Here is a 27908-nt window from a genome sequence, read left to right as displayed (position 1 = left end):
TCAAGGTCTGAAATTCTAAGTCCCTTTTTTCCCCTCCTGGGCATGATGGAAATAAAACCATAGTTTTCCAGGTTGCCTTCTAAGGTGACTTTGGTTGTACAGTACATTCTCATTCACTACAGGGAAATTATATTTACTGGGTCTATTATTAGCCAGTCACTGTGTCAGGCATTTTACAGACATTTGCTTATGATAACTAGACATTTAAAATGAGGGTACAGAGGCTTTGAGAAGTTACTTAGAATAATAAATACTAGAGTCAAGGATGCAAACCGAGTCCATTTGCCTCCAAAATCCTCTGCTTTCAGCACTGAGAGTTCAGGGGCTCTTTTGAGTTTCTTTACTGTGGGCATCAGAAGTTGGTGGATGAAAGCTCAAAGATCTACATATTAGGCAGGGTCAACTTAGTTAAACAGAAGGCAACTACCTATAGGAAGTGACTTATCAGATGCCCTGAAAGAGTTTACTAGTTGCCTGAAATTCCTTCATTAGAGGTTTCTTTGGGCTAAGTCAATACGGAAGCTTAATTTATTATTTTACTACAAATACTTCCCAAGGTCACTTGGAATAATTCAGTCTTGTTAAATGCATATGTCCCAGGAAGGGGTAACATTCGAGGCTTTCTTCTGTTTACCGAGACCTTTATGTACATCAGATTCCCCACTCCTTTTTTCACATGGCCCCCAAGAAAGAAGATACAGGGACAGGTAGCATCACATTGTTTGACAGGGCATCTAGGCAGAGCTCACAACAGCCAAGGACTGCACTAGGGGCTGGGAAAAATTCTACAACCTTTGCACTCCCAATGAAAATTACTCAGCATTTGATCATAGAATCAGCAACAAAAAATTCAGTTACCATATAGCCTATGAATTAACAAAGGGAACCAGGCATAGTAACTATTAGCATTTGCTCTAATGTTCCAATACTTAATTTTGGAAACATAAACCTCTTGGGTATACATTACTTAATAAAGGAAAAATCTAATTTTTAGTGACTAGGGTTAAATGTTTGATATTGCACATTACTGTTGCTACCACAATGTTACCCACAGAAACCTTAGGCACAATGTCATCTCAGGTTACACGGAGCACCACTGGCTTTGCTGTGCTTCACTGCTTCAGAAAGGAGGTAGCAGATAATGGGCTGCCTGGCGTCCCAGCCTCCTACCAGCTCTTGGCCCCACAGCACCCCTGGAGGACCGTAACTGAGAAGTCCCTCAAACTACTAGTTTTCAGCCACTTCCCCTCTTAAATGGGACAGATGGGAAGCATTTTTTTCTAACAGTTTCACTTTATAAGCAGTTTTCCAAATGGCCCTGGCAGAGTACCTAGCACACAGTAAGCATTCAATAAATTAAAAAGAAGAGAATGAGGATGAGGTGGAGAGAAAGACCAGGAAGAAGAAGAACTGCATCTATAATATTTATTTCCTAGACTCTTAGCTCTAAGGGACAATGAAGAAACTTTCAAGATCATGGTAGTTCAACCCCCACTTCTTAAATATGAGGAATTGAGGCCCAGAGATATTAGCAACTTGCCCAGTGTCAGACCGGATGTTAGGAGCAGAGCTGGGTTTATCACCCAAGTCTCCTTTCTCCTAGTCCTGTACTCTTTCTATAGTAAAAGCTGCATGCCAAGGGGTGGGCCATCTGTATTCAACAGGCAGCAAGAGACTGGAGTCACGCTGTATCCCCTGCAGAAACACATTTCTAAGGAAGGAAAATGAATGTTGTTGTCCACTGATGTGGGGTTCCCTATCACACGTTTCCTGGGGCCCATGCTGCAGTGTCTAAGGGAGAACCTGCTGGGATCTGATGCTATGAAGAGAGGTATACGACCTGGGTCCTGCTTGAAATCTATGAGATGAAACAGAGCACATGTATGAAACATAACACTAAAGTCAGTGTATCTAAGTGCAAGTGAGAAGAGCACAGTATATGGCTGTAGGATTTATAGGAAGCCTTCTGGAAAACTGGAAAATCTAAATGCTTCTCTGAGTATAACTGAACAATAACCACCAGTTCAAAAAATGAAAGCATTCATCAGGCATGAAGTTAACAAACTGCTTACCTCAATTTATATATTAATGTTATATCATCAAATTCCAAATCATCAGAAACAAACCACCTTGAGATTTGACTCATATTTATAAAATACTACAAACGGTCCATTTAACTCATCCCACACGAAAAGACTATACTGAACCTCCTAGAGTAATGAAAATAAAAACAAAAATAAACAAATAGGGTCTAAATAAACTTAAAAGTTTTGCACAGCAAAGAAAACCATAAACAAAACAAAAAGACAACCTTCAGAATGGGAGAAAATATTTGCAAATGAAGCAACCGATAAGGGATTAATCTTCAAAATATACAAAGAGCTCATGCAGCTCAGTATCAAAAACACAAATAACCCAATCAAAAATAGGTGCAAAATCTAAACAGACATTTCTCCAAAGAAGACATACAGATGGCCAAGAAGCACATGAAAAGATGCTCAACATCACTAATTATTAGAGAAATTCAAATCAAAACTACAATGAGGTATCACCTCACACCAGTTAGAATGGGCATCATCAGAAAATCTACAAACAACAAATGCTGGAGAGGGTGTGGAGAAAAGGGAACCCTATTGCACTGTTGGTGGGAAAGTAAATTGGTACAGCTACTATGGAGAACAGTATGGAGGTTCCTTAAAAAACTAAAAGTAGAACTACCATATGACCCAGTATTCCCACTACTGGGCATATACCCAGAGAAAACCATAATTCAAAAAGATACATGCACCCCAATGTTCACTGCAGCACTACTTACAATAGCTAAGACATGGAAGCAACCTAAATGTCCATCAACAGAGGAATGGATAAAGAAGATGTGGTACATATATACAATGGAATATTACTCAGCCATAAAAAAGAACGACATAATGCCATTTGCAGCTACATAGATGGACCTAGAGATTGTCATACTGAGTGAAATAAGTCAGACTGACAAATATCATATGATATCACTTCTATGTGGAATCTTTAAAAAAAAAGGATACAACTGAACTTATTTACAAAACAGAAGTAGAGTCATGGATGTAGAAAACAAACTTATGGTTACAGGAGGGGTAGGGGGGATAAATCGGGAGATTGAGATTGTCATATACGCACCACTATATATAAAATAGATAATGAATAAGAATCTGCTGAATAGCACAGGGAACTCTACTTAATACTCTGTAATGGCTTATATGGAAAAAAGTCAAAAAAAGAAAAAAGAGTGGGTATATGTATATGCATAACTGATTCACTCTGCTGTACATCTGAAACTAACACAACATTTTAAATCAACTATACTCCAATAAAAATTTTTTTAAATAAAAAATAAAAAGACTATATTGAAACATATTTCATATATAAAAGTAAAATGTCTGTATTGTTTAAACACATACTTATAAAATTAAGATATGTTTCTTGTTAAAATACATACTAATACTCTTTCATTTTCAGCATCACAGAAGATCAGGGCTAGAAAGTAACTGAGTTGTCAGTGCATCCATTCATTAGCTGTCCCATTCTCCCCTATGACACATCCCCCCTTTGACAAACTACCATGGGAGGAGGCTTGGTTCATCTCTGGACATTCACCTGTTTCATTCTACATAAAACAAATGTACTTCAAAATGGGAAAATCTGGGGCTTCCCTGGTGGCGCAGTGGTTGGGGGTCCACCTGCCGATGCAGGGGACACGGGTTCGTGCCCCGGTCTGGGAAGATCCCACATGCCGCGGAGCGGCTGGGCCCGTGAGCCATGGCCGCTGAGCCTGCGCGTCCGGAGCCTGTGCTCCGCAACGGGAGAGGCCATAACAGTGAGAGGCCCGCATACCACAAAAAAAAAAAAAAAGAAAAAGAAAATTTGCACTAGGAAAGGAGCAAGTAAAATGTCTTCTAAATTAGTTATAGGGACATCTCTTTAGTGATTAAGTTTCCTTTTCAGGTTTATTTAGTGAGTCTGATAAACTGCAGGGGCCAGTAAGCCTGTGCAACAACATTCTTACTCATGAACATTCCCTTCAGGAAGCTCACTATGAGACATGCAGTAATTCAAAGGACACGAGCGCTATAGAAGAATTCAGCAAAAACTATATTGGAGACTATCTACAACATTTGTTAATCCTACAATATCTACGGGAATGTTTCAGGTTAAATATGGTCCTGTGTAGCAATAGAAAGTACTTAATCTACCAAGAAATATGCATTTATTGTCAGTCTATTCTACCTTTTGTGGCCAAAAAGTATACAGTTTGAGAAAATGTTCAACTGCTGGGATTTAAACAAAAAGGGTCTAGTTGCTTTGTGCTGCATTAACTGACAAATAAACCATGACGAGTTCTACTGTATTTGACTATTCACCCCATTACCAAGATTTCTGACTGTGCATACAGTTAACTTCCCACACAAACATAGCCCTTACACAACTAGTTGATTTTTTAAAAATCACTTTGTTTGCTCTTAATAGATTAAAATGGTAGCACTAATAAATCAGTGAAACGAGAATACTTTCTATCTACCACCACCACCAAGGACAAAAGCAGGATAAAACAACAGCAGGAGGGGAGAGGGACCACTTGACTCTTACCACTTGGCCAGCTGGGTACCTCCTTTCTGTATCTCTGCAGGGCTACAGAGGATGGGCTTCCCAACTCACCTGTGTTTTGAGAATGACAACCATAAATTTCAACTTTCACCAAAAACTTGTTTAATTCTCCACTTGAGCTGCTCTCAGAAGATACATTCTACGGCCATCACCCTTTACAGCAGAATCAGAAGGGTGTGGGCATAAGCACTTTTGTGCTCTGCGGCTAGGAGGTCCTCACTGAGCATGTGGCCCAGAGCAGGCTAACAAGGCTACGAGGTGGGGTCACGAAGATGCATAAGACCCAGAAGGTTACTGTACAATCCACTAGCAAGATCGGGCCCTCCCAAATGTCTACTATGGGTTCTTTTACATGCAATCAACACAGCTTATGAACTGGATATTTACAGTCAGTGCTAATTTACACGTTTCTTGAAGCATGCTGGCTAAGGAATTCTCTGCCTTTTTTTCCAAGTTCCCTTTGTAAGTACTGGTAGACATGTATTACCAGCAGCACAGCAATGCCTGGCGGAGAACCTTCTCTTTAGACCATCCTGTAGCAGAGAAATTAAACACAGCACCAGAAAACAGCTGATGTGGTATGTGAACAGAGCGTGGAGCAGATTAGGAGAAAAACAGTGAAGTAACGACAAAATCAAAGACAGATGAAAGAATAATGAGGAGAGAACGGGGAAGGTGTGGGGCCAGTAGGGGTGAAGAAGAGGAAACGGGGCACAAATGCATTGATTCTAACCATAATTTGCACTTTCAGATTTGAACTTTGCTTCAGACACAGTGTCTTATCTTCATTTTCTTTTTAAAATTTTGTAACTTGAGAAGGTAAACCCCCAAGAGCACTTCCTGTCGATCAATACTGAGAAGGGCTGTATGTAAAACAGAAGACTTTGCACTCCAAGGATCCCAGATGAGAAAGACAGAAAAGAGCAAATTCCTCATTGAGGTGAAACTTGATTTCTTCAGTTACAGACAGGGGACAAAGAGAAAGAGAACACAAGGAAAGCAGGAACTCCAAGAAAACCTGGAGCAGTGGAATAGGAAGTGGAAAAAGGTAAGGAAAGAATCCACTCTCCCTACATCTGTCCAGACCAAGGTTTTTCAGATCGAGATCTTCCTCAAGGAATCAATCAACCAAAACCCTCAGAAACTACAAATGGATCATTCTGAAAAATATCTGAAAAGTTTCACGCTGCCAAATGAATACCAATGCTCATTGTTAGAAAATGAACAATTCTGTTGTGAAGTCACCTCAGGTTTTAAGCGCAGGACCATCGCCTACTGTACAGTATCATTTTCACAAGTAAAATTTAGAGCACAGCTATGGGCTCTTGTTAATAAGCAAACGCTCCAAAGCCTCCCAACATTTATCCCACAGCATTCTCAGAAGATTTCTTGTAAAAAAAAAAAAACCTGGCTTATTTTCCCAAGTGAATATGTATAAGATATGTATTAATTATTTTTAAACCTGTCCCTGGCTAGTTTCCTGAGGAATGAGCAGCAGGAAATACAAGCCAGATGTGTATCTTTGAGTATCTGAATCAGATACCAAGAGATTCTGTTGACCTATTTAAATTTATTTAAATAAAGCACTGATGTGACATAAATGTGGCTGCAAATTTTCATTAGTATGTCTGTAAACATTTTACTGAAAAAGAAGTAAAAATTCAGTATTTGGGGGCAACTGCCCTTAAGGCAAATTCTATTCAGCAAACTAACTGCAATGCCAGTACTGTTTTTAACAAAGTTGAAATGTAAGTGCACACACATAAGCCAGTGAGTAAGAAATTTCAGTGCAATGTCATCAATTTAAGTTCTGTTTTCAGCCATAAGCAGATGTGGAACCTGCCTGACATTAGTTTAAAAATATTCAGTGAAGTTTTTGCAGAAATTAAAGTGGCATCACTTGTTTGGAGGGATCTTACAGTTACACCCGAATTCCCTCCGTGGAGAACAAAGCAGAGGACACATGAAAATATCTGCAAATGTATATATATGTCATTTTCGAGCCAGCTTTACTTCTCTATATGTTATTATTGAGCATTGCTCTGAAAACATCCCAATTTCAGATAAGAAAAATGAAGTCTGGCATGTACAATTTATCAAATTGTATGCAGTGATATAAAGAAACTCAAAACTAAATTCTGACTCTAGATAGTGTGATAAAAACGAGCTGTAAAATACCAACAGAAGAAAATGAAAAATGACTTCGGTATTCTGTATCTTTAACATAGCTCTATTCATTGAGTTGCTGTACTTCGACAGTTAATTATTAACTACACATCTACCAATCCTTTCAGTAAATGCACAAGAAAAATCACAGCTCATTAGTCTGCTATGTTTCCCATAAGAAAAAACCAAAACTATCCCTAGAAGACAGCCACATAAAATAGCCAGCCACTTAGGATGTGGCACAGAACAAATCACACTTACTGATTTTTTCCTCATCTCTTGAGAAAGGAAAGCAGCAGAGCTGGCCCATGGCACTAGCGCGCTCTCTCTCCTTCCTGGTGTTCTCCCAGGGCTCCCCAAAGAGCGACTGCGGTTTATCCCACGGTCCGCGGAGCAGCACAGGAGCACGACGAGTGGCTGCACAGGATACCCGGCCAGCCGGCAGGCAGGCAGGCAGGGAGGCAGGCAGAGGAGGGGGCACTCGCCGCCGGGAGCAAAAAGGCTCCGCCTCCCCGGGCTCCAGACCCACGCAACTGCTCTGGGACTGGCTCTCGGGGAAAGAGGTGGCCCTCCGCTCGCCTAATTCTCGCAAAACTGAGAGCTCTCTCGCCCTGAGGTGAGTGCCACGTGCGCTGCGTGGCTCTGCGGACGTGTCTTTAAGAAAGGTAATCGAGAACAAACCACAACCGGTCCTTTCTCCTGCAGACAAATGCGGTAATTGCACAGGGAAATTCAAAGGGGAAAAAAACCCCAGATTTTCTGTCTGCATTTAAAGAGGAAGAGCTTTCTTTCATCCCCAGGAGATTTTTCTTTCTTTGTTTTAGGAATAGGGAACCTGACTTTGCAGAACACAGAAAACACAACTTGAATGAAGTACCACGAACTTCAAGCTGCAATAAGGGTAGAAATGCGGGGGTGGGGGTGGGGGTGGGGTGTAGGGGGGTAAAAGAACATCAGTTGTCGTCTGCACTTTACATCTTATCTTTTACAGTTAAATACCTGCTTTCTGAAACACTGCTTTCTTCCTCTATTAAAGCATTAAACCAATACTATGAATTTTAAAATTAGAGCATCAAGTATGTCAGTAGCCCAGAAAATGCCCCAAATCTAGAAGCATCGCTGAGAAAAAGATCAGCGATAATAGCATCTTTCTTAATGAACACACAAGGTGGTTAGGCAGATTCAGGGACAACAAAGCAATTGATTTCCAGACATGATGATATATTTCGAACTTCATGACATAAGAGTTCATGTAATCGTTCCAAATCTGTTATCTTATCTAGGGAAGAGCCTTATTTTATGACACCATGAGAAGGAAAGACTGCTCACAGCGTCAGGGTTACCACCCAAATTCTTAACTTTACTCCTCGACTTCCCAGCTAAGCACTCACACCCATTCACCAGGCACTGAAAGGAGAGGGCAGTGGATGATAATGAAAACTGCCTGCAATTCTGGAGGCAGTGTGTCTACCTCCCTATTCATCTGAACAAAAAGAGTGTGCAGTCTGGAAGAATAAAACCTGTCAATTTTTAAAATCCTAAGTATTACTTTTTGTGTTAAAGAAAGAAATATTTGCAGTGAACACTCTTCATTGAGGAAAATGAGCAACTCCTGGCATCCCCCGATCCCGGCATTGGTGTAGTGATAGAACCTTTAGAAATAAAAAGCCAGAGGTTTGAATCTCAGATATAACCCTAACCCTAACCCTAATACCTGACAGCAGGTATTAACAGTTCTGAAACACTGACCTCTTTGTCTGAGTTTTGATTTCTTCATCTGTAAATCTGCTAAGTTCAATATAAAGTTTGTTTTTTTGTTTGTTTTTTTGCGGTAGGCGGGCCTCTCACTGTTGTGGCCTCTCCCGTTGCGGAGCACAGGCTTCAGACGCGCAGGCTCAGCGGCCATGGCTCAGGGGCCCAGCCGCTCCGCGGCATGTTGGGATCCTTGTGGACCGGGGCACGAACCCGTGTCCCCTGCACTGGCAGGCGGACTCTCAACCACTGCGCCACCAGGGAAGCCCCAATATAAAGTTTTAATTTGTTGTTGCAAAGTAGGTAGTGTTTGGGAGGAGGGAAAGGAGAAGAGAACAGACTGTGGAAGCAGTGTTATCTACATGCACTTCAGTCTTTCCAACACCAGCTAGCAATCTCACCTCCTCCTCTACAAATCTCTGGCCCCCCTAGCTGCCATCTTGAGTTACTGCTTATCCATGGAAACTCCAAACAAGAAGACCCCTTACTCCAGTAGAGCATCCAGGGGATAACGTTCTGTGATGAACCCTACCAACTTCACTTTATTAATTAGACCCTGTTGGCACTACTACTGAAAACATACAATTAAGAATGAAAGATATAAATTGTATCATTAGCTAAGTAACAGTGTGTATCTCAGGATATCCTGCAATCCAAGGTGGGGTGGGCAGGTGGCGTGGCTATGTTAGAGGCTTTTTTTTTTCATAAGCGTTAAAAGTGAATTAACCATAATAAAAGATTAGAAAACAACTGAGAAATTGAAGACAGGAGTTTTAAAACTGCTTTTAATTGTGCAAATAATTAGCACACCGTTTAACCTCAAAGAGGGGATGGAGTCTGAGTTCAAGGTCACTAAGGTTTTTCTCAGTTCTGAAAGGCTGTAATTTCACCCTGTAGGTTTATGACTACTCCTAGCTCAGGATTTCCAAGAATGGTTTTCACACTGCATAGTTTTGGATTTTTTCAATAAAGATGATTCCTTCAACATACAATTAAATGTGATTTTCCTTCTACAGATTTCATAAGTTTTCATATACACAAATTTTCAACTCAAAAATAACTAAGAAATTCATGTGTCTGTATGTTTTCATTTAGGAAACAAGCTATATATATGGAATTCTGGTGAAAAAAATAGATCCGTTTCCCTGCCATTCCATGCGCCCTCCCCCCGCAAATCTGAGTAGCTATCATTCAGAAGGACCTAGAAAGTAGCCATCTTTTACCCAATTATTTAGAAATACAACAGTATGTCAGTATGTAACTAACTTGAATAGTTTAGATGTAAGCCCCTCCTCACCCATCCCTATCTCACAAAACAATCAAGTGGTAAGTTAAAATTAAAAATAATCGCTAACATTTCCTGGACACCTACTATATACCAGGCACTTGCTAAGGGCTTTACATTTAATCATTCATTTAATCCCTACCACGGCTCTGAGGCAGGTACAATTACTATCCCCACTGCACAGGCGAAAAACTTAACCTCAGGAAAGTAACTTGGCCAAAATCTCTCAGAGAACTGTAACAATAATGGGATTTGAATTCAATCTGTCTGGCTGCATAAGCCCTGAGCATCTCATTGCTGAGTTCCTTATTATTAAACACAATTTGTGTGTGGTATCAGGTATATACTTTATGAAACCTCTTCCAATTTCAGAATAATGTTCAGAAAAATAGTTATTTAATCAAGCTCTATGGTAATATGTTGTAAATGCCTTGGTTTCTCATGTTTTGTCACCAGATCCTTTTATTAATGGTGCTGGAGTATTTAAAATCCTATTTTAAAACAAAGACCTAAAGACAGGTCCTTTATTGGAGCTGGAGCCTGGCCCTGCTGCCTGCTATGCCTTGGGGAAATGACTCAAGGGAGAACACGGGCACCAGAACAACCCTGGGAAGCATTCACCTTCCACGAAAAGGAGCAACTTGGACCATTCACAAGTAATCCTAGAAAATATTAGTAGGGTTTTATTAGGGGGTTAACAGACTCCTTTCAGTAATATATAGAGATCTACCATAACTAGAAGATTAGAAAAAGAAGGTTAACATCAATGAGAAAAAATATCTGATATCATGTTCATAAATTTAAAACCATAACCTTTTCATGTTTTCTTTTCTCACAGGCCTTGCTACAAAAAAATCATGGTTAAAACAGTTGCCCATATCTGCTATAGCTCTTTGAATTTTTATCATAATGGTTGAAATGGCAGGAATAAAACTAAAAAGTATGAGGGGGCAGCAGCTGCCTCTTCTTCATGTACTCTGAAATATCAGCTCTGATTACTATCTCCAATGGGAAAATATAATTCTTAACTATGATCAAAGACTCTATTCTCTTTGTCACTGTTTGGCTTTATTTTCTATCTATAACTGAAAACATGTATATTTGGATTTCTGGCCAACCTTGCTATAAAAGTCTGACTCTAAGGGAAAAAATCTCACTGTAATATTCTGACTCTGTAAAACTGTACAGATTACCAATTCTTCTGAGATCTCCCATTCATTAAGAAAGGAAATCTGAGTTTGACAACTTACAGAAGCAAATGAGAAAGAAAAGAAAAAGTAAATGTTCCTGTATTCAAAAGAGTGGAGAGAAAGAGGACATCAAATCATGAAGTGTAAAAAGAGGGGGAAAACGCTTTATCCCTCCGAATTCTGGAACCAAGCCTTAGGAGACATGCCTTTAAGCACAGAAGGCACACTTCAGGAAGATTTCCTTATAAAGCAGGTAGCACTCTTTAACAGAAACTGTTACACCAAGAAATGTCACAGTTTCAGTGAAAAGTTACACAACTTCAAGAAATGCTTGGGGCTTCCCTGGTGGCGCAGTGGTTAAGAATCCGCCTGCCAACGCAGGGGACACAGGTTCAAGCCCTGGTCTGGGAAGATCCCACATGCCGCGGAGCAACAAAGCCCGTGAGCCACAACTACTGAGCCTGTACTCTAGAGCCCGCAAGCCACAACTACTGAGCCCACGTGCCACAACTACTGAAGCCAGCGTGCCTAGAGCCTGTGCTCCGCAACAAGAGAAGCCACCGCAATGAGAAGCCCGCACACCACAACGAAGAGTAGCCCCTGCTCACCGCAACTAGAGAAAAGCCCACACGTAGCAACGAAGACCCAACGCAGCCAAACATAAATAAATAAATTAAATAAATTAAAAAAAAAAAAAAGAAATGCTTGACAATTTATGGAAACACAATTCATGAAAACTGGGATGTTCTGGAATATATCCCAATTTTTTTTATGTTGACATCAGAGTACCAAAAACCAAGCAGTTACTCTGGGCTTGAAGAAGTTTAGATGGACTTAATATTGTATTCTGCTTCTCTATGTTCCTGTAAAACCAAATTTTAATTCTCCATAATCAATCCACAGTAAGCATATACCTATCACACAGATGCTACTCCATTCTGAGTCATGCTACATCTACGTAGCCATTTTGTACCCAAAGGGCAAGGTTCTGAAACTACATCATTAAATATTGATATTTGAAAGCTGTTCTTATGAGTGTCTGTCTGCAAAGGAAAGAGACTAAAAAACTATAACTGAAAAACTTTAAGGATAATCTGTAAATCTCACCAGTAAAGTCCTTTTTAATTACCAGCTAAAAGAATCTTGACCAACCAGAAATTTGGGAGCCAAGATTTTTTACCATTATTCCTACTTTAGTCATATTTTCAACAAAGACTTTTTAACTTCTCTCTGCAGTGCTTTAGCCGTTTTTCTCAAAAACTGAAAGTTATAGTTATCCGTATTTGAAACTGCCATATGCTGTACAATTTCAGTATGTAATTGGAAAGACAATGTGTTTTTTCCTATATATGAAACACAAGGAGAAAAACATAATATACCATGTGCACTTAGGAAAGGAGAGGAAACAAGCAGATAACCAGAGGTACAAAGGAAGTCCTTCCTTACCAATCCATAATGACCTTCCCAATCTCCACTGACACATGCCAGCTTAGTGCCAAGCTTCAAATGCCTCCACCCTGCTTATTATTCAGTCAGTTCTTTTCTATGTATGTGGCCAAACCTTAAACAATGTATGTAATTGAAGCCCTTTCCTTAATGGTGAGAAATCAGTTAGGGCAGAGAATCTATTTCCCTGCTCAGAGAACAGACAGCAGCAGGGCTGGGAGAAGGGCTGAGAAGTTACAGTGTGTACCTGGACACCTTGAATTTGTATTATACCATTTTATCAATTCAATTTGATTCCAGGTGCTATTTATTACACAGAGTATGTGCTAACGTGATAAGCACGTTGGCTCTTGGGGTGAAGTTAACTCTTGAGTCGAGGGGTGCTGCCAGAGGAGGTGAGAGAGAAAGCCTGGGTCAAAGGAACGCGTGAAAGGAGCAGAAGGAAGCCCAGCATTTGCATTGTGGTAAATCCCATTTGACAGTTTTAGGAAGGCAGTGCAGTACCGGAGGACAAAGGCTGGTGACAGTCATCTACCCTGGACAGATACTGTTCAGGCCTGCTTTACGGTCTGTCCTTCTTTGCAGGCATTAACAATGAATTCACAAAAACTGACATGAGTTACTTACTCATGGACAAGTGAAATGTTTGCATGTTAAAACCTACTTAAAAAAAGAAAGAAAGAAAAGCAGAGAATACACTTAATCTGCTGGCCAGTATTCGTATTATCCGATATGGCTGCTTTCTCATTCAAGTGTCTTTAATCCTTTAATGCCCTGAACCTTTCAGAGAGAAAGAAACATCCTTCATAGGAAGAAAACATGTATTTCAAAAAGCCAAAAAGGACCCAATAAGTAGATTCTATTTGTAGTTTAACAATGTAAACAACACAAAATTTGGTTCTACAGTTCCCAACTTATTGGGGGGTTTTCACAGGTCCTAATTCTTTGTGTAGAATATCCTCAATACGTGTAGTTCTGAAAGTGGTTCACTGTTTGTCTTGGGCAAGACAACAGTCACATTTCCTGCTATGTAAAGCATTTGAAGACTTCAAATAAAAGGTGCTTTAATAACTCAGTATAGAATTATTAAAGTTTTTTTCCTCTAATAACATTTAAAGTGATACAGAAGAATGAAAGTGAATCCCCAAGATAATGAAAAGAAAATTCTCTTATACTAGATGAAATGCAGTTAAATCAAGATTGGTTTCAGCAGGTCTCAGGATCTGTTATGATCCACCATGGTCTAGGCTGACACTCTTCTGATACACTATGTCAGTATTCATTCTGTTTACGGATTCATCTAACAAGTTTTAGTAACTATCAGAACTGTGCTTAAAAACCCAAAACACTGAGTCTATTTTCTGTTAATACATTTTGCAATTTACATTCAAAATGTGTATCTGTTAGGATGCATTCAGCTGCAAGTAACAAAAAACTCCTGATTCAAGAGGTTACGAATTTTTCAAAATGTCATTACCTCCTATGACATTTGGGTTGGTTATTTCTGTGGCTTAAGATCATCAAGGTTCACCTACTAGTCTCCCATACTCAGCACATGGGCTTGAAGTCACCTAGTGTCCCTGTCGTTAAGATGCTGCTAAGTCCAGGGATCGCATGTATACTCAACAATTTCCAACTAAAAAATGACGTTCTCTTCCCAATAAATTATGCATCATCAAGAAAACTGTTCTCTGAGGTCCCAAGCAGACTTCCCCTCACTTATCAGAACTGGGTCACGTGCCACTTCCTAAACTAATCACTGGCAAGAAGAATGGAACCAATCAGGGCAAAAGTGGAGCCCACGTGCCCTAAAGCCCACCGCCTCACAGGGAAGGGACAGCTCTGTCAATCAGCAATCAGGGTGGGAAAAGAATGGACTCAGAAGAGGCAAAACTCAGAAGAGTTTTATATTTAACTTTTAATAAAAATGTGGTATCTACTGTTTGGTCAATTAAACTTAGAAAAGTTCTTGAAAAGGTCTATAAATAATTTTGTATAGCAAAAAACGATAAAAGCCCTAAAAAGTGAATCGATAAAGGGTGGCATAGTAATTTTTATTTTTTTTTTGAGGTACGTGGGCCTCTCACTGTTGTGGCCTCTCCCGTTGCGGAGCACAGGCTCCAGACACGCAGGCTCAGCGGCCATGGCTCACGGGCCCAGCCACTCCACGGCATGTGGCATCTTCCCGGACCGGGGCACGAACCCGTGTCCCCTGCATCGGCAGGTGGACTCTCAACTGCCCCACGAGGGAAGCCCAGATTTTTAAAAAAATCTATCATATATAGATAAATGTATGCCACACTTATCAACTAAATTCTTGCTAAAAATGCATAGTTGGAGCAAAACTGTGAACTCCCTTTCTCTAAACCATATTAGGCCAAGATTGACTTCTTAAGTAAAAGCTTCTGCTTTGATCAGAGCTGTTAGCAATGAAAGTATATTTGGCAGCTATGGTTCCCTGGTAGGAAAAATAAAACATGATAATCAAATGTAGTTTCCTGTACTCACAGCCAGAATCAAAACAGAATATTCCCCTGAATACCCTAGTCAATAGAAGATCAAATAGAGCCACAATTCATGAATAGGCAAAATGTTGTTCTTCCTGTTAGCTACAGTTAGTGCTTTAGGTATTTTATACAAAACATAGGTAACGCTTTATTGTGTTTTTCCCATAGCTCCCCAAAAAAGTCAGTTTTCCATCTTCACCATTGTATTTTTATACATAAATTATATATAAATATGTGTATGCAATATAAAATATTACATAAATACATAAAAGGCACTTGATAGAGATATATTTGTGTATATGTGCATTTTTATTTTTGAAATGCACCAATTAATCCATGCCGATTTAAGGACAGCATTAGGAATGAGGCAAATTTATAAAAATCTGACTGGGTGTTCTGATGTTAGGAAAGTAAGAATACTGTTGCAATAAGTATTCTAGTATAACTAGTAGTGCCATTAATCTTAATAACTAACATTTTTATAACTTTATATGTCAGGCACTGTGTTAAGTACTTTTAAAACATTAATAAGCATTAATTAGTTTGGTGAAAAAACACGTTCAGAGGCAATTAGGCAACGTGATGGGCCAGTTAGCCATAGCTTTTGGCAACTTAGGCAGGCTCTCCTAAGACTAATTCCCTATATCTTAATGGCTTCTTTTGACTGCAGAATCTGCCCTCCCATCATTTCATTCATTTATTTTTCTTTTTATTTGGAATTCAATATTTTCTTTCACATTTTCTAAAATACACTTAAAATCAGAGGCTGTACACATAAATCATAAAATAACACAAATTATCATTGCATCATTCTAGCAGTGATGCTTAATTTGTCACATAGTTAAATTTACCACATAGCACTACCCCTTTAATAGGTAAGGTTCTCAAGGCATTTAATATAAATCATAAGGTTTGAAACCAGGCCAACGGATGGTTGGATTTTCAAAATAGCCTGAGCCACAGCTGTCACTCTGTGTTAGCATCAGATTAATAGCTGATATACCACTTAAAATACAGTGAGCCATCATTATGATTAATTTGCTCAGTTACTTACCCTGCAACTTCCTCTAACTCAAGCAGATGGAAAGAAACAAGCTGAGAGTTCCAACTATCAGTTGCTTTTCAATTTTATGAGGGGCATAAATAATGAAACTTCACTTTCTTTTTAGAAGACAGGTTTCATCAAGGAAACATTGTAAGAAGAGGACAATTAGATTACAAAAAGGAACAGGACTGGCATTTGAAATATAATATTTTACCACGTCAAACGTTCCACTTTTCAAGAACACTATGCTTTCTAGGTAGGATGATGTAAGTCCCATTTAAAGCAGGATACTCTTGGTTTTCTTCTTTTAACCCAGCGTAGTACACTTACAAGTATCCATCAGGGTAATAAATTCCATGGCCATTCAATTTGTGTGTCATAGAGTAAATAATTAAATACCTTGCACTCAGCTCTTATTAAATTACTTGATAATTAAGTTTTCAAGTAAAAAAAAAAAAATGTACAGTTCCCTTAGGTGATAAATTGTCTTTTCACTTTTCCCTCTTCTAACATGCTTGAGGTAGATTCATCTTACTCAGTCTAACTAGAGATGAAATTTTCTTAATCATCTCCCTGTCAGCCTGTGCAAAAGAAAACAAAACAAAATGTTTTGGTCCTACCTACCACAAAAGAGGCATTCCTATATTATAGAATATAAATTTCACATAATAATGATTTTTTTAATGCATCGTTTCATATAGCTATGCTATTGTCAGTCTTGGGTATTTTTCTACTTGTCACATTCTTACCACAGAATGCTTAAATGGAAACTTAAAAGGGATAAACAAAAACATTAAGGAGAGAGGAATCAACCTAGTTTATATTTTATAGAGAGATAACTGAGTAGCCATCAAAATTAATTTGTTCAAAGAAAGAGTAGGAAATATTGATCAAAATTAAGTTTGGAATGTTGTCTGAGGATTAAATTTTTTTCATAGTTTTCTTGGACACATGAACTAAATCGGGAGTTCTTAAATGTTTTGGCCTCAGGACCCCTTAACACTCTTAAAACTTATCTACAATCTCTCCCTACCAAGAGCTTTTGTTTATTTGGATTATGTTGTCAATATTTACTACATTAGAAATTAAAACAGAATTTTTAAAATTTTATTTATTCATTCCTTTCAAAATATCAATAATAAATCCACTATATAATAAATATTTTGTGAAAATACCTGTATTTTTTAAATTAAAAATTTTTCTAGTGAAATGAATGGCATTATTTTTCATTCTCATAATTTTCTTTAATGTCTGGCTTAATCAGACAGTTTTATCCTCATATCTGATTCTGCATTCAATCTGTTGCAATATGTTGTTTCATTTGAAGTATAAGAAAAATCCAGCCTCACATAGAAGTATATTTAGAAGAAGGAAGAGAATAATAGCCTTTTCAGATAACTGCAGATATTCTTCTTTGATATTACATCAGAACTTGACAAGTTGTAGTTTCTTAAAGTTTAGTTGCAATGTGGAATCTTAAAAGCATAACAATGAACTTTTCATACTCTTTACAGTCAAATCTTGTGGTCTATACTGACCTTTCAATGGGCCTTTTATCCATGCATGTCTTTGTAACAACACACATCAGTCATTTTAAAAATACTGATTCACTGAGTTATGCAGATTCTCCATATTTTGACATATATCATTATATAACATCAAAAAATTCATTAATATTACACCACCTCATTAGGTAAGTCTTTATGGATTACCAAGGGGAGCAAGAAAATGTTTGGGGGTGAAGGAAATTTTCAGTATCTTGATGATGATAACGGTTTCACAAGTGCATACATATGTTAAAAACTCATCAAGGGGCTTCCCTGGTGGCGCAGTGGTTGAGAGTCCGCCTGCCGATGCAGGGGACACGGGTTCGTGCGCTGGTCCGGGAAGATCCCACATGCTGCGGAGCGGCTGGGCCCGTGAGCCATGGCCGCTGAGCCTGCGCGTCCGAGGCCTGTGCTCCGCAACGGGAGAGGCCACAACAGTGAGAGGCCCGCGTCCCACAAAAAAAATAAAAAATAAAATTCTTAAAAAAAAAAAAAAAAACTCATCAAGTTATACACTTCAAACAGGTACAAGTCTCGTGGATAAGTTATACCTCAATAAAGTAAAGACAGATAGTGTGATAGATAAACTGGAAAAATGGAGTTCCTTATTCTACTCTGTGTTCTCTACTTTTGTGTATAAAATTTTCCATTAAAAAAATGTGGGGGGGGCTTCCCTGGTGGCGCAGTGGATAAGAATCTGCCTGCCAATGCAGGGGACACGGGTTTGAGCCCTGGTCCGGGAAGATCCCACATGCTGCGGAGCAACTAAGCCCATGTGCCACAACTACTGAGACAGCGTTCTAGAACCCGCGAGCCACAACTACTGAGCCCACGTGCCACAACTACTGAGGCCCACGTGCCTAGAGCCCATGCTCCACAAAAGAAGCCACCGCAATGAGAAGCCCATGCACCACAACGAAGAGTAACCCCGCTCGCCGCAACTAGAGAAAGCCCGTGCACAGCAACAAAGACCCAACACAGCCAAAAATAAATAAATAAAATAAATTTTTTTTAAAAGTGGGAGAAAGTCTTTAAATTTAAGACTCTGTCAACTCAAGGTAATAGATTACAGTTTTCTAAAATTCTTATTATTGCCTGAAAGCTTGAATTTTATCATTAGCAGTAAATCATGTCAGTTGTCCTTGATGTGACAGGTTTATTTATTTTCAAGATGTCTGCCGAACACCCAAGTGTGAAAATGAAAAATGTCCATGGGTCAATTTTCAAGAAAAAATGGTGTTCCATGAAGGAAAGTGGCCATTTTAGCTCGCAACTTAAACAACCACACAGTGCTATTCCCTGAGTTAATCTCCCACTTCAATATGCAGAGGTGCTTTATGAACACCTCCCATTTTTGTCACACAAATATTAAAAAGACACATTCTCAAAGATTGAGATTAAATACAATTAATAATTCTTACTACTCAGCAAGACCATTCTTAGGTGAAATTGGCTTTTTTTTTTTTTTTGCAACTGCCTTGATTCACACTGGTAACCCACAGTTTTACCCACCACTGCTTTTGCATCATCAGTGCAAATGATAATCCAGAGGAAAAAGCAAATAATATCTTAGTATTATTATAAAAATAGTTTTGCCCTCACAGACCCTAAAAGTATCTCAGGGACTGCCAGGGATCCATGGACCAAACTTCGAGAAATAGTGATTAAAGCCATAAGAGTTTAAAGCCCAACAAAAGTGTAGCCTTAGACTATTAAATCATTCATAAGATAAGCACAATGAAGCACATTTTTACTGGTCATACAGAGTGAAGTAAGGCAGAAAGAGAAAAACAAATACCGTATGCTAACGCATATATATGGAATCTTAAAAAAAATGGTTCTGATGAACCTAGTGGCAGGACAGGAATAAAGATGCAGACGTAGAGAATGGACTTGAGGACACAGGGTCCGGGGAGGGGAAACTGGGACGAAGTGACAGAGTAGCATTGACCTATATACACTACCAAATATAAAAGAGATAGCTAGTGGGAAACAGATGCATAGCACAGGGAGATCAGCTCGGTGCTTTGTGACCACCTAGAGGGGTGGGATAGGGAGGGTGGGAAGAGATGCAAGAGGGAGGAGATATGGGGATATATGTATGGCTGATTCACTTCGTTATACAGCAGATACTAACACAACATTGTAAAGCAATTATACTCCAATAAAGATGTAAAACAAAAAAAAAGTAAATGATTCATGTCAGCAAAAACAGACGTTTAAGCACATATCTAATGCCAACACCCCTACCTACTAAGTAAACCTTTAAGTGATGTATGACATTTTAGCAACATAAACATTTTCAAATTAAACATTTTAGAAATGTATTACTTATCACTGATATGACAAAGGCTCAGATTTATGGATTCTAGAAAGCTGAAAGATATTTGTCCTAGCTACGCCTTTCACCCAAGGAAGAAAAACTGTTGACTTCCTTTTCCCTGCACCCCTTCCTACCCTATCAACCAATGGGTCAATTACACTGACATCATTATCTTCCATAAAGAAGACCCCCACGCTTACATACCAAACTGGGCAAGATTCAGAGCTTTTGGAGCTCTGCCCTGACCCCTAATGGTAAAGAAGCATGGAAGGTTAGAACACCACAGTCAAATCTCAGGGTCTCCTTAGAAGTAACCCCAAAAAGTACTTTCCTTTTGGCTGAACCACTACCTACACAGGACCACCGGGAATCGCTGGATGGACCATGACAAGGCTTTTAAGACTGACAGGACTGGTCTAAGCTGTCCAGGTCTAAGAGTGATTCTAAAAAAGCAGGGACACCTGGATAGAATAAAGTCATTGACTCAACTCACTTGGAATTCTCCATAGTCATTTCAGCCCATAAAGTCTGAGTCTGGTGTATTGTTGGTCTGACCTATCTGACATTGGCTACAGACTGCTGACTACAGCTCTGATGACGCTAACTTACTGCCTATGACCCCTGTCCTCTTCTATCACCATATCTGCATAGGCCTGTTTGTTTCTATTTCAGCTGATGGTCAGCCCAACCCTAACCCTCTCACTGCCTCTGTTCTACAGTTAGAACTAATTGAAGGTCTTATCTTTAGGATCCAATCCTAAGTCATTCTTGAGTATTAAACTTCACCCTCTTTTTATCTCACATCTATCTACTCAGTTTCCTTTATCACTTACTCACTGACTTAGTATATTCAACTGTGCCCATCTCCTTTCCCACCTCCCTCACCAACTCCTCAAACACACAAACCTCCCCTCTGTAGCTTCCTCAGCTAACTAGACTGTAGACTCAGTCACGGTGCCTCCTATCTCTAATATTACTATTATTCCTATCACTTAATATTATCACTAATATTACCCCAACCCTGCCTCCCAATCTATTGCTTCTCTCCCCCCTGTAAACTGTACCTATTGTTCCTGGACAGTGTCCTTTCTCTACTATCCACCTCATCCTATTTATCCAAGCTCTGCCGCGCCCCATCCCCACTTTCCTAGAAGCTAAAGCTTCTTCCACTGTGTCCTATCAAAGCCCATTATTGTCAGGGATGAAGCCCTATTTCTCTACTCCTCCTCCCTCTCCATTTCTCAGATATAGTCTTAGCTCCCCAGTGACGCTATATCACTTTTTTTTTTATCTTTATTGGAGTATAATTGCTTTACAATGGTGTGCCAGTTTCTGCTTCACAACAAAGTGAATCAGTTATACATACACATATGTTCCCATATCTCTTCCCTCTTGCATCTCCCTCCCCCCCCCAACGCTATATCACTCTTAAGGGCTATGTCTTATACTTCTCTGTATCTCATTATACCTGAGAGAAGTGCACACACTGTACACTTTCAATAACATTCATTAAATTAATGGTGAATAATTATTATTAAACCAAAAAACAGCTGGGGTTCTCAGAAAATCATGTTTCTACCTCTGCTTGCAGAAGCTATAAAGAAGTACATTGGCCAGCAAAAAATATATATATATATAAATATATATATATATATATATATATATATATATCTCTTCTCGACCTTTCCAAATTCCCCACTGCCTCCTCTAAGAGGCGTCTGACAGCTGAAAGTAAACTAGTCTTTGCAAGCACTAAACTGCTCATCAATCTTACAAAGGGTGTCATTTAGTCAATTACCTTCCCTAAGGAAATATAAATGGAACAGAGCTGCAAGAGAAAAATTAATTCACCCAACTCCAGTAAGTAGCTCACAGACAACAGCTTTCACCACTCTAGGATATCTGAGCTATAGTTCATTCCTGGATTCACCAGGAAGAACTGGCTTTTCACTTTTTTCTTTTTTGAATTTTAGCTGATTAATGCAGTTAGGTTTGAAGGAGTTATATCTCAATATTAGGTAAGCATAATATCAACCACATTTCTTATTATGAGAGAATTAGAATGTAGTACCTTTCTCTTGCATCTGAACATGTGACTGTTGCCTCCATATCCTACCAAACTCCCCTAACACTCCATATAAAGATGCATGATGGCAGAAGCTGCAGAGGAAAATGCTCAGCATGGAAATGAAAAGTAGACCCAGGGAACAGCAGCAGCTGCCGGGGGATCCAAACTCAGATGCCTTCAGGAACCAATCAAGTAGTGCAAGTGAGTTAGGCAAACTGTAGAAGAACAAGAGTCAGGGGTTGATGAAAGGCAGCTACTTTCAAGGTGTGCCTACTACCCCACCCAGGAAATCACTGCATGCAAGAATGTAGAGCACGTGTGGCCACATTTCTGGATTATTCAAAGGCATCAGAAACCCAGATTTTTTACATAAAATCACCCCCAGATTGGCAAGTAATTAAAATTATAAAAACAAATTTAAAAACTCTGTGTTAGTTGAGTACAACATGAAAGGCTGCTAATTTGTGATCTTTGGAACACAAAGTAAGGTTGGTGGGGTGTAAAAAAAACATTCTAAAAAAATTTCCTAAAACTAAATCTCTATTTCACAACCACTTTTAGTAACTGGATTTCTATGTTAATCCTCTATGTCTGACTACTTAATTAATGATCCCAACAGATAGATGAAAAGCTCAAATGCAAAAATAACAACAAAGAAATCAGAAGAAAATATAAACGAAAATGTATCAAATCTTTGGTTTGGAGATGACGCTATCATAATAATTAAAGAAATCACAGAATTTTTTTATCTATAGTTTTACAAAAATTAAAAACATTTAATATGAAAAATATCTTGTGACCAAAACTAAATGCAAAATAAAACCTGGAAAAATATTTGAAGTCAATATGGCAAAAGGCAAATTATCTTTACTCTTAAGAAAACCTCGCAAGTTGGTAAGAGACACAAGAAGAATGCACTCCAACTCCTTATGGACAAAGATGGTTGCTGTTGCCAGTTCCTAACCTCATACAAAGTAGTGTACCCTGTGGGACTAGAACTGAGACATCTGCAAAACCACACATGGGGTTATGAGGGGGAAACATGCACAATTAAATGAGCTCTCAAAAAAAACTTTAAAAGCACCAGAGGAAATCAGGTGCCACAAAAGACCCAACAAATAGTAGAATTCACACCCAAGGAATCAGATTTTCAAAACATGAATTTTCAAAATTAATTATATTAACATCATCAAAGAAATAAATGAAGGAATAGCATCTATAAAGCAAAGATCAGAACAGGAAAGGATGAAAAAGAATCAAATGGAGATCTTGGAAATGAAGCATAGTCATTAGTTTTTTTGTTTTTTTTTGCGGTACACGGGCCTCTCACGGTTGTGGCCTCTCCCGTTGCGAAGCACAGGCTCCGGACGCGCAGGCTCAGCGGCCATGGCTTAGGGGCCCAGCCGCTCCGCAGTATGTGGGATCTTCCCGGACCGGGGAACGAACCCGTGTCCCCTGCATCGGCAGGCGGACTCTCAACCACTGCACCACCAGGGAAGCCCCTGTTTTCTTTTTAATGTCCTAAATGATATAATTGAGACAGCTGAAAAGAAAATCAGTGATTTGGAATCCAGTGCTCTCCAAGAATGCACCATTAACAAATTAAGAGATAGGAAATATGTAAATCTAATAAATTCTCTCCTCAGAAAAATCCACATATGTACCTACATACAAAGTTTTATAAACAATTTCAGAAGGTTCCCAGAGTCCCTGAAGCCTAACTTCCACTCTAGAATTCTGAATACAAAATATCTTAAGATCTGAAATCTGTCTCACTCTTTAATGCAAACAACACAATACTGATTCAAAGTTCAGGAAACAGACATTAAATTTGAGTTAGTATCAAATTAAAGAGAAACCATACCAACGGAAGCCAGTTAAATCTGAACAAGAGGGCAGAAGATCTAAATAGACATTTCTCCAAAGAAGGCATACAGATAGCTAAAAAGCACGTGGAAAGATGCTCAACATCACTAATTATTAGAGAAATGCAAATCAAAACTATAATGAGGTATCACCTCACACCGGTCAGAATGGCCATCGTCAAAAAATCTACAAACAGTAAATTCTGGAGAGGGTGTGAAGAAAGGGAGTGCTCATGCACTGTTGGTGGGAATGTAAACTGGTACAGCCACTTTGGAGAACAGTATGGAGGTTCCTCAAAAAACTAAAAATAGAGCTACCATATGATCCAGCAATCCCACTCCTAGACATATATCTGGAGAAAACCATAATTCGAAAGGATACATGCACCCCAATGTTCATTGCAGCACTATTTACAATAGCCAGGACATGGAAGCAACCTAAATGTCTATCAACAGAGGAATGGATAAAGAAGATGTGGTACATATATACAATGGAATATTACTCAGCCATAAAAAAGGACAAAATAATGTCACTTGCAGCTACATGGATAGACCTAGAGTTTGTCATACTTAGTGAGGTAAGTCAGACAGAGAAAGACAAATATCATATGATATCATTTATATGTGGAATCTAAAAAAAGGGTACAAATGAACTTATCTACAAACAGAAATAGAGTTACAGATATAGAAAACAAACTTATGGTTACCAGGGGGTAAGGGAGGGGAGGGATAAATTGGGAGATTGGGATTGACATATACACATTACTATATATAAAATAGATAACTAATAAGAACCTGCTTTATAGCACAGGGAACTCTACTCAGTACTCTGTAATGGCCTATATGGGAAAAGAATCTAAAAAAGAGTGGATATATGTAATGTATAACTGATTCACTTTGCTGTACAACTGAAACTAGCACAACATTGAAAATCAACTATACTCCAATAAAATTTTTTTTAAAAAAAGATAATACAAAAAAAAAAAAATCTGAACAAGAAATGAAACTCACAAAGATAGAGTCCTGCCCAGTATTCTCTGTTGCAAAACTCAGGTAAGATCAAGAAAATCAGTCATTATCCATAGCAAATACAAGACTCTAGTGTGTATTAAAATTGGCTAATTATTAAATAATAATTATCATTTTAGATGCAGATATTGCTTTAATGTTCATAAAGGCAGGAGAATATAGAGTATGTGTAACCGGCAAAAACCATTTTTTAAATAATGTTATATGATTGATATGGGGATATAAGATGGGTGAAGTTTGAAAGAAACTAAATTGCTCTGAAGTAGAAAAGCGTGAGACAGAAAGAAGTCTGAGAGAAAAATCTAGAGAAATTGTCATAATAAGGGGAATTTTAGAAACCAAGCTGATAAAGAGCAATAAAAGAAAACTCAGTGAATGGAACACAGTAACCTGGGATGACCTGAACAGAGCCGTGCAATGGCAATATAGGAGGCCCATGCTGTGAGCTATATAATGCAGCCCCGCAATACCTTCAGTAAAATCTACATTCTGCTCTTTTTTTAGAAAATGGGAGTGGGAAAGGCAATGAAGCACTGAGTTCTCCTTCAAGGTTGGTTTAACGTAATTACAGAGAAGATATGGAAAGCCAGCCAAAATCTATATTATGCAACAAGCATTTAAATTTGCCTTTTACAATGAACCTAAACGGCAATGTTTGGTCTTCATCAAAACTTTGATGGAAGGCAGCTCTCTTACAGAGATTCTGAAAACACAAAAATCTTCCTTAAAGCACACTTGAAATGTTCCAGAACATAAAATTCAAATGACGTATTATCTTCTGTTTAAGATAGCTGCTAAGATCTTTGGAAGGTAAAATAATGATTTCTCTGAAGATCTCTAGTGAGAATTTAAAAACAAAATTGTGTCTCTTGAACATTTTTAAAATACTTTAAACTTCAATATAAAGATTCTTTCAGGATGTGTATTTCCATAGGTTTTCTTCAAGCTGATGTGGAGAGAAATTACCTTGGTTGAAGACCTTGAAATATTTAGATATTGGTATTTATCTTCTCTGAGTATTTTCATGTTACTTCAAAAGTATACAAATCAGGTTGTCTTGAAGTTCACAATTTTGTAAGAAGACTGCCCAGTTTGAAATTGTATATTTTAATCACAACAGATCAGGCTCCTTTAAAAGACATTCCATTGCAAACAATGAGTAATACCCCTGTTCTGGTTTTTCAGATTCTTCATTTGGTGTACACACTTTGCACTCGGAAACATAACTGTGTATGAACCTGTCTCATCACATGCCATCTCCCTGACATGATGACAGAGCATTTATGTATGAATCTTTGTTTCCCCTTAAAACATGTTTTTCTTAGGGAAGAAATTAAAGGACAAGTTTTCAATCTTTGCAGGCCACCTATGCTTTCCCTTCCCAGAGTGAAACTTTCTGACCTGGCACATTCTCTTCCTAATTAGAAGCAGTGAACACAAAAATGCCTGGTATAGAATGCTGTGGTCACGTAGGTCTTCACTGGAGAAAATGCTTTCTTCATATTCACGAAATAAAATTAAACTGAAATGAATTATGAATCAACATTTGAAGACTTCATGATGACTGTGTTTAAAGCACAAAAGTATAAAAACCACAGGTACTAAAATCTTGATTAATAAACATGAATACTAAATATGTTCCACAAAATGTTTAATGTATTACTGTCAAAACGTAATATTTAGGAAAATACGTCATTGAGAAAAACATACAACATAAACATTTGCCAAAACAAAATTATGCTAAAGAAATCAAAATCAAAGATAATGAGTAATTTTTAAATGGCACTCACCAATCACAATTGAAGACTCACAATGATAATAACCATTACTTTGCTTTTCCTTCAGCATGGAGCAAAGATCTATGCGATGTACCATTTCTTCTCCAAATCTGTGACTGATAAATTTTTCATAGAATTTGGGGTCTATTTTTTTCACTCCCTTGAAATAACAAAACAAAATCACATCAATCAATCATTTCACCTAAGCAACCAGCTCACATCTATACCACTTTCTTAGAACCTGATATTACATGTTGACTGCCTACTGGCATCTTAAAATGGATACCACAAAATTGTTGTAAAGTTGTTTTTAAAGTCCCTCTGCCTAGAATGAGTTGTATTTTTTTTTTAAAAATCATTAAAGAGCGTTGAGTTTGAACGTGGAAGCATTCAAATCTTCATATACTTTAAGCTTCAGAAATAATAAAGTATATCAAGTTGAAATTTGATATACCATGGGAAGAGTAATCATCTCCAACAACAATGGAGCAATGGGTGAACTTTTTAAAGTGATATGGATCTTAACACTTTACAGTGTGTAAAATGTTTTAATAAATGGATGCAATTTTTAAACTTATGTAAAAAATCATCTGAAAGACAAAGGTTATTTGAATTAGAGTAGAGCGGTCAATGGATCTTCCAAGTTCTTCTCTACCTGCCCCTCCTGATTCTCAGTGTACTTTCACAGCAGGAATAGGGCTGGTTGTTGAAAAATTACAGTGGGATGGATGCCCTTGGTAACTTGGTAGTTCCCCCAAATATGGGAAAGAATGTCTTCCCCTCCCCTTACTATACATGGTCTTATACCCATCTCATAGTCCAAAAACACAGTCCATAAGATGAAGATACAGTACTTTACAGGGCAAGTTTACCGGCTGACCGTGCGCAAACTTTTTCTTTAAATTTATATATATTTTTACATTGCCCTGGAAATACCTGTTATTTGTTAAAACTTAGAAAATATAAAGAATCTAGAAAAAAAGAAAAGAAAAATCACTCATGACCCTGTTATTTATATAAAATACATTAACCCTGTGGTGCATATCCTTCAAGTGTCCTTTTTATGCATATGTATTATTATCAAATTATATTTATATAAATCTTACTCAAGTGCAATTAGAATATACTCTCCCTTTTTACTCACAAAAGTTACAAAAAAATTTTAAACAGAGATGTAAAAACAAAAATATCAAATCACCCCAAATTACTACTACTAAAATTTTACTATGTATTTTATTTTTCCTATGCACAACATGAGTTATACCA

The 27908-nt window shown here is 38.2% G+C and overlaps 2 protein-coding genes across 3 annotated transcripts in view; both read right to left on the bottom strand.

The window, feature by feature from the left end:
• LOC307195533 (A-kinase anchor protein 7 isoforms alpha and beta) overlaps positions 1-7329 on the bottom strand; it is a gene marked incomplete at its 3' end in the record, with an annotated part of 39671 nt that extends 32342 nt beyond the window's left edge. Inside the window, exons 1-2 of one of the 2 annotated variants that reach the window (XM_079939668.1) lie at positions 7069-7329; positions 4624-4692 (exon numbers count right to left, since the gene is read on the bottom strand). In XM_079939668.1, coding sequence (XP_079795794.1) covers positions 4624-4692; positions 7069-7117 — 118 coding nt within the window. In that variant the 5' untranslated portion in view covers positions 7118-7329. The remainder of the gene's footprint in view (positions 1-4623; positions 4693-7068) is intronic. The other variant, XM_079939669.1, reaches the window with a different exon arrangement.
• LOC307195531 (A-kinase anchor protein 7-like) overlaps positions 1-27908 on the bottom strand; it is a 143234-nt gene that overhangs the window by 35448 nt on the left and 79878 nt on the right. The window contains exon 7 of the mRNA XM_079939667.1: positions 26655-26802. Within this exon, the coding sequence (XP_079795793.1) occupies positions 26655-26802 (148 nt within the window). The remainder of the gene's footprint in view (positions 1-26654; positions 26803-27908) is intronic.

Source organism: Stenella coeruleoalba, assembly GCF_951394435.1.
Source record: "Stenella coeruleoalba genome assembly, chromosome: 12".
NCBI lineage: Eukaryota > Metazoa > Chordata > Mammalia > Artiodactyla > Delphinidae > Stenella > Stenella coeruleoalba.
The sequence above is the reverse complement of the archived record's forward strand: the minus strand, read 5'-3'. Positions and strand labels throughout refer to the sequence as shown.